The sequence below is a fragment of the Poecilia mexicana genome, unplaced genomic scaffold (assembly GCF_051168715.1).
Source record: "Poecilia mexicana isolate PSO_F unplaced genomic scaffold, ASM5116871v1 scaffold_1, whole genome shotgun sequence".
NCBI classification, from domain to species: Eukaryota; Metazoa; Chordata; class Actinopteri; order Cyprinodontiformes; family Poeciliidae; genus Poecilia; species Poecilia mexicana.
Genome location: NW_028263370.1, coordinates 14,316,971 through 14,334,763, shown reverse-complemented (window position 1 = coordinate 14,334,763; position 17,793 = coordinate 14,316,971). Strand labels below are relative to the sequence as shown.

General features: G+C 40.8%; 1 protein-coding gene across 3 annotated transcripts in view; it reads left to right on the top strand.

Moving 5' to 3' along the window:
- Positions 1–17,793, top strand: part of LOC106914990 (uncharacterized) — a 64,730-nt gene that overhangs the window by 2,314 nt on the left and 44,623 nt on the right. For 2 of the 3 annotated variants that reach the window (XM_014982277.2, XM_014982287.2), the window contains exons 2-4: positions 454–1,249; positions 1,827–1,963; positions 2,165–3,002. In XM_014982277.2, coding sequence (XP_014837763.2) covers positions 462–1,249; positions 1,827–1,963; positions 2,165–2,373 — 1,134 coding nt within the window. In that variant the 5' untranslated portion in view covers positions 454–461 and the 3' untranslated portion in view covers positions 2,374–3,002. Of the gene's footprint in view, positions 1–453; positions 1,250–1,826; positions 1,964–2,164; positions 3,003–17,793 lie in introns of those variants that run through there. The other variant, XM_088005020.1, reaches the window with a different exon arrangement.

Here is a 17,793-nt window from a genome sequence, read left to right as displayed (position 1 = left end):
CGGATATTCACAATAATTGATATGATCACTTTTTCTATCACTTTTTTAATATAGGAATGCACCAATATAAAAACTCAGGCTGATAATAGATATTTTCTGCTATTGTATGAAATTCCCTACTTCTTCAACACCATCAGAAAAACACAGCTGACATTGTCTCTGTGCCTCAGTTAAACATCCCACAATCCTGTGCTGCATTATTGTCACACATCCAAACAAATGCCATGACCATCCTCCTCCTGAAACACTAACAAGATTCAAATAAACTTTGTCTGTTAATATCACAGCAGTTTTACTTATCAATACAGATATTTTAAGAAGGTCCCAAACAGCAGCTGATACTGATTTTAATGCTGATTTCCTGCATCCCTTTATTTTTAGGTTTTTGTAATGAAGGAAATAAAAAGAATATGTACTATGACGTGTAATGAATCCTTTAATCTTGTGTGACAGGTGACGTGATGCCTCAGTGTGAGTTCAGACTCGAGTGCGAACCAAAGGGAGCTCAGCACAACACCTGTAGGCCCAACGATCTGCCCAACGGTCACATTCCTGATGCATGTTGGGTTAAGAGGGCAAGGCGCCGACATAGAGCCAGCAAGAGTACTAATGCTGGCTCTCTGGACCGTAGAGACGGGAGTACTAGCGTTGTGTCTAAGAAGAACCCCTGGAAACATAAGGATGCTTTTTCACCTGTCACCAATGGTACGCCAGCTGGAAGATGGAGAGTTGCAGATGTGCCTCGGTACACCACAGCCAATGGCCACCAACATGGAGCCAGCGAGAGTACTAATGCTGACTCTCTGGACCGTAGCGACAGCAGTACTAGCGTTGTGTCTCCGAAGAACCCTCAGAAACAAAAGGATGCTTTTTCACCTGTCACCAATGGTACGCCAGCTGGAAGATGGAGAGTTGCAGATGTGCCTCGGTACACCACAGCCAATGGCCACCAACATGGAGCCAGCGAGAGTACTAATGCTGGCTCTCTGGACCGCAGAGACTGGAGTACTAAAGTTGTGTCTCCGAAGAACAGTGGGAAACAAAAGGGTGCTTTTTCACCTGTCACTAATGGTACGCCAGCTGGAAGATGGAGAGTTGCAGATGTTCCGCAGTATGCTACGGCCAATGGTGCCGCCAGGTTTGGTGTCACTCAGTACTATAAGCCTGAACGAGCAGCGCCAGGTCCCAGCCTTCCTGCATCCAAGAAGAAATGTAGGGGAAAGAAACGCTCCGGAAACAAGAAGAAAAGGTACGCCAAGACTTCTTCTGTCAGCATCGTTAACTGAGGAACACGTTTAGCCAGGTCTGCTGTGCCTTTTAGGCAAATGTCCACAACATAAGCGTTAGCTTTTGCATGGCAATCGTACAGCCTCTTTTAATATGAAATGCCACCTAAATGTGTCTGGTGTGGGTGGACTACAACACAGTGCTAAAGTAGGGCTGAATGATGCGGCTGAAAAATGTATCACAATATAACCTTTTCATATAAGTCTATTGATAATTAGTTGGGGTTTTTTTTGTTTGTTTGTTTTGAAGTACTACCCAAACCAATGACAGTTTTAAATGTTTTATCCAGTTTTCACCCCATGCCATTGTTTTTATTTTTAAGCAGTTATGAGGCACAGTGGCAAAATCTTAAACTGCTGCTGTGCATGTTACACAGCAAGTTGTTGCTAGGTAACCAGAGTAAGTGAGTTGCTAGGTAACCAAAGAGTAAGTGAGTTGCTAGGTAACCAAAGAACCGTCAGTCTGTTCCACCAACCTTGAGAGGTTGAGCAGTTAGTCGTTCCTCTGCCTACATCCAACACCATGGGTCTTTTTTACAGAGGTGCGGACATGACCTTTCCAGAAGGCTATAAGCCACTCCTGATGTCCTTGCAAGAGAAGGAAGACTGGGACGAAGAGATCCAAGATGTCACCCTCAAAAAGAGGGTGGAGTTGAATGTAGTGACCGTGCCTTATGGTAAAACAGACTTTTACTAACTCCAGAATCCATTTCTCCGTCAATGTACAGTATAATCTCTACAAACAGAGAAATGATAATATCGTGATCAGATGTGCCACAGGAAGTAGGAAAATCAGTTGAAATTATGAAACTACATTTTAAATTAATTTCAGAAGAGTGCTTTTTAAGGCCCTGACTGGCTTCGTGCGCCTTCTGCAGGTCCGGAGGATGTGCTCCACTTCTCTCTGCAGGATTTGTCACTTCGGCAGAGCAACATGGCCGATCCACCGGTGGCGGCTAATTACAGTCCAGCTGTGCACCACGCACACCCGATGCGGTGGCGCCGCTACCGCTTTGCCACTGAATCAGAGCAGTTTGCAGATGCAGAAGAGGAGGGCGAGGAGGCAGGCGGTAGTCACATATCCTAACCAACGTCTTATGAGACCTTGGTGCTTAGCATTTTTTACAGTTGTCCCTATGCGGGGATCCTGGAAAGTAGGTGTGTATAGAATATTTGTCATGTGGTCTTGTTTTTCCCACGAATACGGCTTCGTTTTCATAAATTAAAAGGTAAATATTTACTTAAATTTCAACATCAAATATGTTAGTTGTCTTAAATTATAAGATAGCATAAGTTGTATGTAGTTTCTTCTATGTTATATGTTATCTGATCATTTGTTTTAGGATTTTAGTTGTTTTTGTTGTTTTTAAATGAATCATTTAGAATATTTAGCTTTAGCTTTTGGGGTCTTAAATGTTTTTAGTTGTCTTCCAGACTTTGTTGTTCTGCTATATTTCGTGTTTTTACGTTTTTAAATATAAATTCAATAGTTTTGTTTTAAATGGCCAAAAGACTGCTGAGGATGTTTATGGTGGATCATTTAGGAAAAAAGTTTCAAAGTGTTGTTTATAAAATAGCACGTTCATCAACATGTAGTTGTAGTTTGTATTAATTTATTAGTAAAGAAAGTACGCTTCGAAGTGGAAGTATGGTTTATGTAACACCAACAAATCAGCTTGTTCATTTTCTTTGCCAGAATAAAAGATTTTCCTCAGACTTCTATTTTTTTTTTTTACCTCCACACTATGCTTTTTGAGATCTCCACAGGTGGAGTCACAAGTTTTGTGACACAAAATTTAGATTTTCACACACTTCAGTTCTTTTTGCCGCAGTGTACAGAACTTAAATATTTTGAAATGCTTTTATTGAGAAACGCTTGTAGTTTATGCAAACCGGAAGTATGACAGCATTGACCTTTCTTTTTGATTCACCGACTATAAGATTCTGGTCCATACCTGCTCAGGTTTGTCTCCGAAACATGGGCGCTTTATTTGCCAGCGATTGCATTTCCCAGCAGCTAGATGGTGCTGTCGGCGCACGAGTCGATTTGTCTGAGAGCTTCCACTGCACCTTGGGGAGTTCAATGGGTTCACTCTCAAAGGCTTGAGAGGCACAGGCTCTTACTTGCATGCTGCTTCCCCCCTGTTCTTTAATTCACATCGCAGCTTACAGTGGGATTGCTCCTGAGCAGATCAAGGCAGTCTCATGATTGTTAATCAATAACCTTCACAGACACCATGTCACGACTGGATTGAAACTGTGCTTTCTCTACTTTGCTCTGTTCGGACTCAGAATTTTAAGTAGCTGTGTTGTTTCAAGTATGAACAGATAGACTGCAGCATCAGATCTGTTATTATCAAAGAGTCTCGACTGCTTTTGATCTACTCCACCCTTTAGCATAGCTTCCATTGTTGGTGTCACAGGCAAGTGTGACTAGAGGAGCAGAAACCATATGAAAATGATACAGATTGATTTTATAATCTTTGCATACTTCCACACGGAGGTGGCTGTAGGGATGGGGTCGAATTGTCACTCATATCAGTGTCGTAGTGTAGGTACTGTGTAGTGAGTTTAGAGCCTGATGTTTGATGTCTCTGCTTTAGGGTATAGAGTCTTTGTCCTTGGGTAGCTTGCTGACTTGTGGCCTAATTGCTAGGAGATCTGACACTATTAACACAGTTTTAGCATGCAGTAGACCCCTGTAGAGGGAGCTCTACAACCAGCACAATTTGGGATAGTCTTAGCATCTAACTCCTCATCCATGCAGTACCTCTAAAGTATTCAAGTCGTTCTGTCAATTGTCTACTGAATTATTACTTGGTCATTCTAGCACAAGACTATGCTTTGATCTAAGCTATGATACTCTTGTTCAGGGTTTTCCATCCTGCTCCAGACTCAATTTTTTTTATTTATTTTTTGCTTCCTCTAACATGGGGCTGTCCTCAAGGGCCGGTAGATGTTTTAGATGACTCTGATCCAACACAGCTAATTTAAATGGTTCCAACTTAGCGTGCTGATGCTCTGCAGAGGCCTGCTAGCGAGCCATGAGGTGTGCTCAACCAGGGAGAGCACTAAAGCATGCTGCATGCCTAGAGGACTGAATTGGACACACCTGTTTTAACAAGTTTACAAGACGAGGAGTGTAGCTCCATCCACCTTCCCATCAACACTGACTGGGTCGATTGGCCGGTTTCTGTTTTTATTTATTCCTCATATTTTTGATATTTCTAGGAATTGTTGGTTGATGACATACACTGTTGTATGGACTGCTGCTGATGTTGTTTTGGCACATTGTACTGTCACTCGTTTTCGGAGTTCCACCTGTGCTTTTCATTTTACTGCAGATCTACTTTGTAAACCTTTCACATCCTGAAATTAGGATCTCCTCTAAAGGAGAGTCTGCGTTTGTGACTAATAACATGGATCCATGTGATATAGATTGTGTGATCTACATCACACATTAAAAGTGTGACATAGATGTTCTTTCCTTCCGAAGCCAGCTCCATCTGTTTTCACATCCGTGTGACAAGTTTTTATTTTATAGCTTCTCCTCATAAATATCTCTCCTAACTTACCCCCCTCCAGGGACACTCAAGCTGTACACACAGCCCATCTGTTTGTGATTGTCACTCGAGTTCAGTTTTTGCTCTGCAAGACTATTGCAGGTTCATGAATCTTGATTAAGCGGCATTCAGAAAAAAAAAAAGTGCATCTCCCTGGGGTTCGAAAGGATTTCCCTCAGATTCCTGGAAGTAGCTGGAGTAGTTCTGCTTTCACATATTGTTGGGGGGTGGTATCAGAACTCCAGAGTTGAGAAACACCACCTCTTGTGCATGTTTTAATCTTGTTGTATGAAACCTCCCCTGTATGACTCCAGTACATCACGTTCCGTGTTTGAATAAATACACTGATGCACTGCAGAGCTGAAATTAGCAGGGTCACTCGGCATCCTCGCTGCCACATTTCGCTTATGCAGCTTTTTATTACAACCCAACTACAGTGACTGACTTGTGCAAGTTATTTATATAAAATGCTCTGACCTACCTGCACTGTGGTTATGTAGTAGTTGTAAAGTTTTCCCATGCGTTGATGGTAATCAGCTCCAGATTTTAAAGCCTCATTTCCCAAACGTGAGTCACCAATTTTGTCTGTTTCAAGTGTGACTATTCATTTATTGTCCTGGCAACATAATGGTCTGTTTGGTCCAGCACATTAAGAGACTCTGGAAACAGGAAGGAGGTTTGTGGTCAGCTCAAACTCCAGTCACTAAGCAAATCACACATATTCTGCTCGTGCGCTTTGTTCTTAAAATTGTGGTTAGTTCACCTCTAGGGGCCCATAAACCTATACGGTGCTGTGAAACCTCTCTTATTGCATTTTTTTTTTTAAATACTCAAATATTTCAGATCAAACAGATTTTAATATCAAAGACCCTGAGCAAAAACAAGGTGGAATTTTCAAATGTTGATTTGATTTAGTTTAATGGGGAAAATTGCAATGAGTGTTTTAAACCGCTGCAGAGGAATTCCAGCACACTCTTCTTTGCTGAATAGTTCAAATTCAGCCACATTGAAGAGTCCGTAAGCATAAACAGCTTGTTTGTAGTCATGCCTCTGAATCTCAGTCTCATTTTAAGTTTAGACTTTGACTAGATCGCCCATTGAAAAACCATTTTGTGTGCTTCATATTAAGTGAGAACTGCTTTTCGAAAACATCTGTCCAATCTGACTGAGCATGAAAGTAATCAACATTTTTAGACGCGTGTGCAAAGCTGACAGTCGTAAGCAACACAGGCTTCTCCAAAGAACCGACTCAGTAGACTGAATAGAAATAGATGCTACACTTTTTTAATGAAAAAACAGGTTTCCTTTCATCCCACAACTGTGCACTACTTTGTGTTGATCTGTCCCTTTTATGTGATAAAATGCTTTTATAGGGAACTCTTTGTCATCTAGCTTTTTACACAGCAGTATCTTTGCAGCCAATAAGTTACAAACCTGTTTGTTTTCTTCTTAATCCAGCACGATTTTCACATGAGAACTTCACATGGTTCAGTTTCTATTTAAATCATGCCTGAATTAGAATCTCCAGATTTTTCTGGACATAGGTAATTGAAACATCTTTTCCCAGGTTCTTTGGAAAACTGTATTAACTGAGTGGTCAGGCCTTGTGTCAGTCCAGTTGAAACAAATAGCCATTTTGATCCACGGTACTGGAAACCTCTCTGTGCCCTCTCATTTGCCCTTAAACAGTATCCAGTGTTCATCACAGCATCCCTGCACTATTCCTTAAATGACCTCCCACAGTGCATGATAAATGGTACAACCAGTTCAGAAAAACAACTTTATGTTTTTCCTTTGCTCTGTGACTCACCTCCTGTCATCGCTTTCCCATTTGTCTTTGGCACAGTTATTCTTTGCCTATTTTCTTTCTTTTTAACTCATCTTGCGACAGCTTGTTGGCAAGTACAGAATAAAATCCATGGTGGGCTCCGTATAGTCAGAACTAACCAGTACAAAAACCTAGATAAATGCTCTGTTTTGAAGTTTCTGGTAAATTGGAACCACAGCATGCAGACGGCTAGTCGTTAAAATTGGTAAAAGATGGAAACTGCACTGGGCTTTGGAAAGGCAGCCTCAATTAGCCTGCCCCCCAATTTCTTTTCTTTTTTTGCTCAGTGTTGGCAACATTAAAAAACTTCTGGGAAATTCTTAATTCTTCTCACTTTCAGGAAATATTTGTGTTGTTTTTTGGGGGGGTCAATGATCATCTGTTTATTTAACAGCCCCCTTTGCAAATTTATTCCTACCGCTTAAACTTCCTTCAAGATCAATATATATTTTACTGGGATTTTGTGTGATGAGCCATAGCAGAGAAATTCAGAGAAAAAAATCAATTGCAATAAATTGCCTCCACAAGTTACCTAATTGGTAAATAAAGTCCCTCTGTGTGTGTTTTCATCTCAATATAAATCCAACTGAAGACTTCAGATGCTGGTCAATATTAGGGAACAAAATGCTAAAAAGGCAAGAAAATGGTTTGTTCTTTTTTTCTTTAGTTTGCTTTATTGGACTCTTGAGGTAAACCGACAGCCCGGGGAAAGAGTTTTTATCAAAAAATCAGGTATGAAGCCCATGGTAACTCTGGAGGAGCTGCAGAGATCCACAGCTCAGGTTGGAGAATCCATCAACAGGAAACCCTGTTGGTGATGCACTGAACAAATGTGAGCTTTATGGAAGCGTGGCAAGAGGAAAGCCGTTGTAGTGATGTCAGCAAAAGGTGATAAAGTATAAATTCAGGGGACCGAATACAAATGGATGCCACTGTCTTCAGACTCTTTGTGTTTCTCCTAGTGAAGAAACGTCGCACCCTGCTGTCACTGGCTTGACCTAATGGGAGAAGAGTCAACATACAGAGTTCAAATATTTGGGGGGAGAGTTCACAAAGGCTGTGGAAATAGTTGGCAGAAGTGACTGTACTCTAAAGGTTGTGACGGCCTTGTGACCAAGCCATTTGTTTCTTCACGGTGATGAAATGTAGAGATCACGCGAGGCCGTTGCTCCTTATTTAAACCTCCTATCCCCGAGGCGCAGTTTTTCATATTTACTGGTGGTTGTCGCAGTTATGTCTTCATGTGCTGGTGTTTGTCGGCGGATTGTTCTGAAAGGCATCATTGCCACATCTGGTGAGCAGAGGAAAGTGGCTGCTGAGTCAGAGTGATCGAAATCGAGACGCGTTTGCCCGGAGTCAAGTTTCCACCATATGGTGAAAATGTTGCACTCCCACTTTTTTACTGGTAAAATTCACTTCCTGGCTGTCACTGTGATGTTATTGCAGGACGTTTTTGCTGAATGACTCACATGATGGGACCGTTGAGAAAACTTGCGCTTTGACTGTCCTCTTGAGTTATACACACCCATCTCCAGTCTCATAAAGACAAACAAACGGCAGCGCATAAATTGCTCATGTTCACAGCCAAGATGAAAGGGAAAATAGGTCATTGTGTGGTAGAGACGGTGCGTTTTTGAATGTGCGACGACTGTAAATCCTCTTTCGCTGCAGCAAATTAGATCCATCTAAACTTAGGAACATTTTAACATTGTGCAAAAAACATCTAGACGGAACGTAAAACGCAGCTAAACGGAGGATTATAGAGCCGAAGGTACTTTCAATGGACAGACAAAAAGAGAGAAGATGTGGTCAGTGGCTCAGTCAATGGTGCCGTTTAAATGGCTTTAAGAGATTGAACCACTAATCTACAAAGAAATAAGTATTTATATTTTAAGAAGCAAAACAATTAATTTATATGAAAAGAAAGTTAAAAATAGATTTAGATGTAACTGGTTTAGTCTTGAAATTTAACTGAATCTCAAACTGGCATTTAGTATTTTATGCTGATCACATTAATAAACACCAACAGAATAAATTACGTCAACGCCACCACCCTAAAAATTTAGATTATAGAAAAAAATATTAAAAACTATTTAGAGTATAATAAAAAAGTCTGCTGTGCATTTGTACTCTGCTAAAATATGATGATATTTTAGCATATTTTAAATATCAGTTTGTTTCTAGCCTAAATGTTGCCCAAATGTTTCTCCAGAGGCCTTGTTGTCCTAGTGAACGGGAGATTTGATTGTTAATTTTAGACGAAGAGCATTAGGAGAGGAATTAATAATATTTGTCTTTCTTTCTTTCTTTCTTTCGTTTCTCATATTTTCTTCCACTAAACTCAAAATGATCTGTTTAGTGTTTTCCAAAACCAATGAAATAGTGATCTGGAAGCAATCTACTTCTCTGGTTACAATTACAACCCCTTCAAGCTAAAGGGGCTAAAAGTTCTACCTTTTAATTAAGCACATTTTCCAGTGTGGAAAAATACCCACATTAGGAAATAACTTTTTGTTAGTTTTTTTCTTTTTTGGGAAATCACAATTAGTGCTACTCCTAACAATACCAACGAAGGAAATGGAATTGTACAATTTTTGTAAAACATTACGCACTTCACTTTTTTTTCTTTTACGTTGATCAGATTGCGTAGAGTAACTTCTGATTCGGACGGGTATTTATGCAAACAGACGCCCGTTTCTCATTGTTGCAAAGCCAAGAGGATTAGTCATTTAGGTTAGGAAAATTCTACTTAACCTAAACTCGTCCGCATCTACAGTCACTGCAGTACTAAAAAATGTTTAATTACATCGACAATTTGGGGTCACAGAGTTTCAATCCTAACTATTAGATGTTATTTATATGCAAGTTGGTTATTTAGGCGTCTTTTCTGCCCCACTGTAACAAACATAAATATGTGGATTGTAGATTTTACAGGGATTTTATCTGATCCTGTTTGGTCAGACAATTCTTTGAGTTTTTCAGCTACCAGGTACGTCTGGTATAAAACAAGAGGTGTATATGTACAAAAGCTTCTAATGGCTGCTGCTGGGTAAGGCGAAGGCTCCGTGATGCTGTGGGCCAATTCCTCCGCCAAAGACCCCTGGATGGCGTAACCAATTATATATTTTTAACAAAGCTTATGGTAAAATCCACACACACAGTTCAACAAATTAGCTTTTTTCCATGACTATCTCATCTCCCAGATCTAAACTGTACTAAAATCTGTAAAAGCTGAAAAGAATAGCACGAGGGAAGACCCATGACCCTGGTCGATCTGCAGATCAAAGACCCCCTCTCTACAATCTGTATGCTCCAACCTTGTGAAATGTTATAGAAGATGACTAATTTCTGTCATGTTCGAAATAAAAAGGGGGTTTTCAAAGTCGTCACAGCAATTAAATAAAATGACACTGTTGATTCTGTTGAAATGAAGTTATGCCCTATTTCTTAATGTAGGAGTTTTTACCTTCTGCGTAAATGTTTTTAAAGTAAAAGCTGGACTTTTCTAAATGCAGTCAAAAACTGTTTTTTTTACTTTTATTTTTTTTTTTAGCATGCTTACCAAGGGTGTGAATAAGTGTAAAGGACATTGCCTCTTTGTGGCTGTGAACTTGCCCTGACTAATATTTTCCTAAACCAGCTGAGCTTAATAACCCTTATCATCCTCCCCCTCATAATCATCATCATCCTGTACCTGGTGTGTTGACCAGCTGTTCTGGCAGTTCCATTGATGCCTCTTGCCCTCTGTCTGTGTGCCACTGCTAATGTTTTCCCAGAATTCCTCCCTGCAGGGAAGCAATTTGTAGCTTCAAAAGTTTTCCTTACACATAACTTGATTGCCATTATTTTTTTATTTTTTACTTTTGAGCTTTCAGGACCATCCATACAAGATGGTTGTGTCATGAATCATTACTTGCTGTTACTTTATGTCCCTCAGATTGAGGCAGATTAAGGGACTGATACCAACATAAAAAAGATAACAATGGAAGAAATTGGTGAAGGTTAACTGACTGTAGAGTTTGGTTCAGTAAAACGCCTTTTTATTTCTTATGTTGATAAAGCAGTAATTCGACTCTCTGGTTCTGAACAATACTGTCATGTCCTTAGTGTTTCACTCGGCCTCTCTGACTTTCTGAAACGTCAGCACATTTCTTCTTCCCTCAGCCAGTTTCACATTTTCTGTTAGAAATAAATATTGGTGCTAATTAAAATTACTGATTTGCACTGATTTTTACACATTTGCAAAAGCTACATTTGGCATTTGGTCAGGGAGTCAGCAGAACGCCTGACTAATTTAACAGCTAACTTTGCCTTGTCTAAGTAAGCAAACACTGGTCTGTTATGTTGTTGAAACCTATTACAGAATTCACCTGGTTTTTATTTTTGCTTTAGTGTATGTGTCAGAATAAAAAAAAAACAGCACATGTTATAGATAACATAACTGATGTTTTAGCATAAGGGTTATTAAGCTCCGCTGGTTATGTTATCCATCCATCCAGTTAATTAACGGCAGTCACATATTTCTTTCTTTATTGCTTATTTGCATGGGGACAAGTATTAAGCATAAACAAATACAGAACGCTATAACATTTATAGTCTTAGCTAATTTGCAACGTGCGTCCCCAGATGGGCCTTTAACAACAAAAAACAGCTTAAAAGAAAAACACAACATAAGATAAAATATCACGCATAACACAAATTCTAAAATTAACTTAAAACAGACCACAATGGAATAAAAAACCCATCACGGAGTCATGGCGCTGTTAGCCATGACTACAAGTCACTCCTTCAGCCTTAATCTAAAAATGTGCCAGTCTGGAATCAGCTTCCAGTCTTCAGGAAAGGAATTCCACATATTAGTTAATGCTCTAGATATTTTGTCATTGCATTACAAACAATGTGAAACCGTAATATTTTACTCAGGTAATGGACCCATGCCGAGTTCACTCATACGCAGCCATTTGATGCCTGTAGTTCTGCAGCGGGCCCAGACAGAGGCAGTGTTCGTCAGCCACACAGCCGCTGACCCTCTGGCCTGTTGGGATGCAGGGCTTGTAGCTCAGCCGGCTGCAACGCATCACCAGCCTGTGACGACCTGCTTGTCTGGCGATTCCGCCTGCCTACCTACCTGTCTGTCCCCTACTCATCTGCCTGTGTCTATCATCCTTTATGTTTTAGTACTGTTTAGACACACTTCCTGCCTGTCTGCCCGGGCAACCTGCAGGCTCTTGAGACATTTTCCTTCTTGCTGCTTTGTTTCCCTTACACACCTCCCTCTCTGCCTGTCAGTCCTGCTGTGTGGTAACTGACCGGTTGTCAGTCCGTCCTCCGCTCTGGCCCCCTTTTTGTCAGTCTGTCTGCACGGCTGTGTGTCTGGCTGTCTGGCTTCCCAGCCGAGGAATGTCTGGATAGGTGCTGGATAACAAGCACCCTGCAGACACGAGGAGAGGTACATATGGATGGTGTGAGAGAGTCTCTCTAGCACCATCCGTATGTACCTCTCTTCCTGACACAGGGGGGAGGGAGGAGGTGGCCATGAGAGATTGAAGGAGAGATAAATAGGAAGGTAGGAGAAAATATGTAAACCTGGCAAGGGAGGCATCCTGGCGTGGCAGAGAGGAGCTAAATCAGATGGATAGGTGGCTGAGTGGAAGCTGTGGAGTGACAAGAGACTGGGAAACAGAGAGTCTCGCTGCTTATTAAGAGGCTTACACTCTGTGGCTGGGCTTTTATTGAATTAACACGTTGATGTACTGCTAGTCTTTGGAGGAGCAGGAGTGTGACTCTGCCAGGGTTTCTGCATGTGCTCTCTCTCTCCCGCTATCTCTCTGACATCTCCTCTCACACCTTCTCAGGCAGTTGTCTGGTGTCATACTGGGATGAGAGTCACAGCTGAGTTAGGAAGGAGAAACTGTAAAGGGCTTCAGTCGGAAACACGCAGCTGATTTGTATAAGGTGAGACTCTTAGATGATATAATTCTCACAGAGAGATAGAGGGAGCGGGGGATCTCCCTAAAGGAGTATCTGCCTGCAGGCTCTAGTTGAATTTGCATCACAGATATTTTATGCTGAATTGAAGTCAAAGCCTTCCGGCAGTTGACAGATGAGTCCAAATTGCGTTGCAATTTCTCTCTTCTGTATGAGCTGAAGGGGCTCGACTGTCATCTCATTCCACTGCATTTGCTCTCACCTTGCAGAGGTTAGTTGGGAATTTTTTGTTGTGTGTCTTTCTGGCGAAGCACACCTTACTGTAACAGCTGGACTTTGTTTGTTTTAAATCCAGTTCTCTAAAACAAAGACTGAATCTGGAATCAACTAATTGTTAGTTTAAAGCTGCAGTATGTAACTTTATATATATATATATATATATATATATATATATATATATATATATATATAAAAGAATAACAAGTCACTATGCCATGGTAGTGCATTATGAGACAGATAATCTGTGAAGCATTAGCAGGCGTTTAATTATACTTTTCCATGAAATTTAGAAAAAAATAAAACCCGCAGCGCTTCAGGCCATAAATTCTGTTTGGGTTGAAGCATTTTGTTAAACTGTAATTACATTTGTGGACTGACCTAACCATGAGTTTGACTTCTCTGCCCAGTTCTTTATTCATTAAGACAGAAAAGGTGAGTGACTGCTTTACTACAGGCAAGGCGCCGATCTGCCAGTTGATCTGCTCCATCTCACCGTCACTGGAAAACAAGACGCCGAGATACCTGAACAGCTGAGTCAGTCCACCAAATTCCTGTTTAGGGTTTTTTTTCCACCAAAGCAGCTGATGATAGAGCCGGTTCTATCTGCTTCTGGTTTGGTTTTCCGCAGCCGTAGAGCCAACGCTGAACCATGTCATTACATCTCGGTGATAGTCTCCTCTTTTCCTAATTCAGATTTTTTGTGCATACTCAGTTTATCCAACCAAATAAGCAATGGTTGTGAACTCTTCACCGTCCCAACCAGCACATCTGTTCAGCACCGGCGGCGCTGCAAGAAGCAGGTAGATGACTTTTTACAGCAGGATTTGTTAACCTGATGATTATAATAGACTAATTATTATAATTGATTGAGTTGAAAATACTGGTTGTAAACACAGCTTCATTATTGATTTCCTTAAACTCTGTAATGGATGCAATTAAAATAAACATGCAGACAATAACAGACAGGGAGCTAATCTGAACTTTTAATTTTTTTTTAATTAACATTTTTTGTTTTGTCTTGCATAAGGCAGATCACATCAAACTCACTGCAGAGTTTATAATATGGTGCCCACAGTATTTTACATGGGTGTTGGTCTTCACATCCCACATCCAGTTTATGGAAAAAAAAAACAAACAAAAAAACTGTTCTTTCCTCCTGCCCAGGTCAGAGCTGGTGCTAAGAAACAACCACTTGGCCATCGCCAGAACTTGAGGTTGTGGAAACACAAAGAAGCGGTCCAAAGTCAGCACAAACAAAACCCTGTTGAGAGCCAGAGGATTCAACTTTTATACAAAATAGAACCACATCATCAGCAAAAAGCATAGAAGAGACCCAGTGACTTTATCTTTGTGAAGCAAAACCAGACAGTCTCCACTCCACAAATACACCTTTATATTTCCATGATCACCACACACACATCATCAGTGGTCAGCTCTGGAAAAGTTCAACCAACACTGGTAACAAGCTGGTTTTTGTGTTAGCATTATACACAAACTTACCCCAACTTGCCTTGGGGGACACAGTCCTGGGCCTGCTGTAGATGTTGAGTCCCAGAGGCAAAACTAATCCGTGCTTTTCGGTTTCAAGTTGCAATTCATTTGTATCAGGTAATGATTGTGTCAAAGTTTGATTTATTTATTTATTTTGTTTTTTTGTTTTTATTTTCAAATGTATGCATCCTGCTTTATTAGCTCAATATGCAATATGCGGATCAGGATTTAAAAGATTTAGTGTTTCAGTAAATACTTAGTCTAATCAGCAGTTTTTAATATCCTGTTTATGTGGCTGCTGACAGGTGTTTGTTTAATTTTTGACATTTATGTTGATAAGATCTGGCTAGGTGACAGGAAAGCGTCACTACTTTTGGCAAGACATGCTTGGCATCCGGATTTACACTGGATTCAGACTGCATTCTCAGAAACAGTTGACATTTTTTTTTATTAAGCTCACCGAGATCCATATGGGGTCCATTGAGAGATCACTACTGGCGTAAGCCAAGCGCTAAACATTGGTGTGTTTGTTTGGAAGGGCTGGAAGGGAAGAGAGACGTTTGTGCATCAGCGTCTCCATGTCTTTGATGAACAGGCAGAACCTAGAATCCTCTTTCTCCACATTTCTCTGTGGAGAAGTAAGATGAGTTGTAGCTAGCCAGCTAACACCTCCTACGCCTGTTTGTGCAACACACACACACAGACACCATACATCAACCAGGAATCTGCCCTTTTAAAGATGAATCACTTTCACTTTCTTGTCTCTGTCTGCCTCTCCCTTTTTTTTTTCCTCTCTCAAACACACACACACAGACACACACGTCCAGTCTCCCAGCTGAAACAGGCTAATACATGATTAAGTCCAAGGTTTTACAACATGTCTGCCATCCATTCAGAAAAAAAACTTGCCCTTTTTTTCTTTTTTAGCCCATCTTCCTCCCTTGTTTGCCTTGGCCCCTGCGTTCTGTGTCCAAGCCTTTTCTGGCTGCGGTCATCAGAGCCATCTCTGCTGTTGCATTCACAGTGGTAACAGCACATAACAAAGGAATGTGACCCGACTGTCACAGCTGATAGAGATATCTGTGTTCCTGTGAGTTCTCTTGCATCCCTGCAGTATCTGGTACTTGCGAGCCGCCAGCTTCACCTTGATTTGTTTGTGTCAAATAAGGATTTTAAAGAATGTCTCCATCAGTCGTGGTTTTTTTTTGTTTTTTTTTGTTCACTCCCGGTTCCAACACTTTTAACATTACTATCACCATCATATGATCCTGATTGGTCCTAGGTTTTCTGCTAAACTCTTTCATGTTGCTATTGCTATTCAGACTTCTCACAAATCATTTAGTGCAAATAGTTAGGATATATATATATATGTAATATATATATATAAGAATCCACTGAACTGATGAGCAATACCAACGGTGTTGGCAAATTAATGAATGATGCAATTTTACCAAATTCTTTGAAATATTTTTTTTAATGAATTTTCAGTGAAAACTCAGATTTCTAACTTTGATTATGCCTCCATGGTTGTATTATCAAAAACCATAATGGTTAAAGATGACAATGAGGTACATTCCCATTATTGCCACATTATTACCATCTGGAAAACCTATAGTGAATGTTTGTTAAGCTCGCTGTGAGACAGACGGAGCTGTGTTTTTCATGGAGCTGCACCTCTGCGCTTGTGGCTCTGTAACCTGGCACCAGGTGCAGGGAGGTGGCAGCGGGCTGGGAGTACACTTGGCAGACAAACGGGGGAGCGGGCACCATATTCAGGACAAGCAAGGACGCCTGCCGGTTGATTGAGTGCTTGTAGGTGTGGGTGACCTCCTTCGCTTCCCCTGGGTGGCAGAAGACAGAGGAGACTGAAGGGAGGAGAACGCAGGAGAGAAGATGAGGCTGCTTATGAACATTGTTCTGATGCTTGTCTGTCCCACTTGCACTTCTCTCTTTAATTTTGGGGCTGCATGCTCAATAACAGACCTGATCTGCCATTAACAGAACACACCTCTGTACATAGTCATCAGGGCAGACTTTAACTCTCCCTTCATATTTACAGTTAATGTACATATTATACATTACATATTCTGTGTATCTTGTGTACAGCATAAACACACAACTCTTGATCCTTTTCACATTTTGTTACAACCACCAACTTCAATGTACTTTATTAAAATGCTATGTGTTAAACCAACACATAGTAATTGTGAAATGGAAATAAAGTGTGATGGGTTTTTTTTTTGCCCTCCTGAGTCAAAACTTTGTAGAGTCAGCAGTGTATGCTACAATTGCTACTCCAAGTCTTTTGGTTTATTCTTCAGATATATTTTCTCATTCCTCTTTGGAAAGTAGATCAAGTTCAGTGAGAGCAAAATGAAAAGTAAATTTCAAGTCTTGCCAATAACTCTAATTTAGATATGTCTGGACTTTGACTGGACCATTCTAACACATCTAAACCATTCCACTGTACTCTTCTACCTGTGAGATGATGCCGTTGTCCTGCCGAAAGGTCAACAAGACCCTGGTTGACAAGAGAAAGGTGAATGATGGTGGTCCACTGAAACCAGTAAAGAAAGGCAGAGGGCAGAGCTGCCTTATGCAGCCAGAAAAGAAAAAAATTAAATTGCTCTTGACAAGTATTTGTCTGGGGTTTTATTTTAACCCATAAGAGAGCGGTGGCAGAAACATTTTGTACCTTAACTTTCTAAAACCATGTTTAGAATGATGTATAGTGTTAGATTTTCCACCAAATATAGCACCTCAGACGTAGATCAGAAAGTTCATCTCAGTTTCTGTTAATCTGAATACCTCGTTCCACATGTTTGCCATGTCCGCCGTGTGGCTTGCAGGTTTATTTTCACAGGGGATTACCTTATCATGGTCTCGTAAAAATCAGATTTGTGGACTGCGCTAATTGCTGTCCTTTCAGCAGATTCAAGCTGTGAATCTCTGCAGCTCCTCCAGAGTTACCACGATTCTCTCACCTGGTCCTCTGATCATTGCTCTACTGTAATGTGAGAAAATGTGAAAGACTCGAGACGTGTAAATACTTTTGCAAGGCACTGTATTTTCTCTTTCATCTGACGAGGCTGCGGGTTTATATTTATCCGTGACGGCCATCAGAGGCAGATCACATCTAATCACTGTGCCAGACAAGTATGTCGGTGAGTCAGTGGACATGTACGTGTCTGAAGATGATTTGTGACCGAAAAATAACAGACAAGCTAAAAAGTCCTTCTGTCCAGACATGAGAACGCACCAGAGCTGATGAGTGGCGAGCGGAGAGGAACTAAAAGATCTGCACTCGTTAGCTTTCTGCTGAGGCTGAGGAGACGGGCTATTGGTTTCATGCCTGGAGGCTAAATGTGAAGATACAGATAGCAGCCCTTTCACACCTCTTAGCTCTGAGACTGGTAAC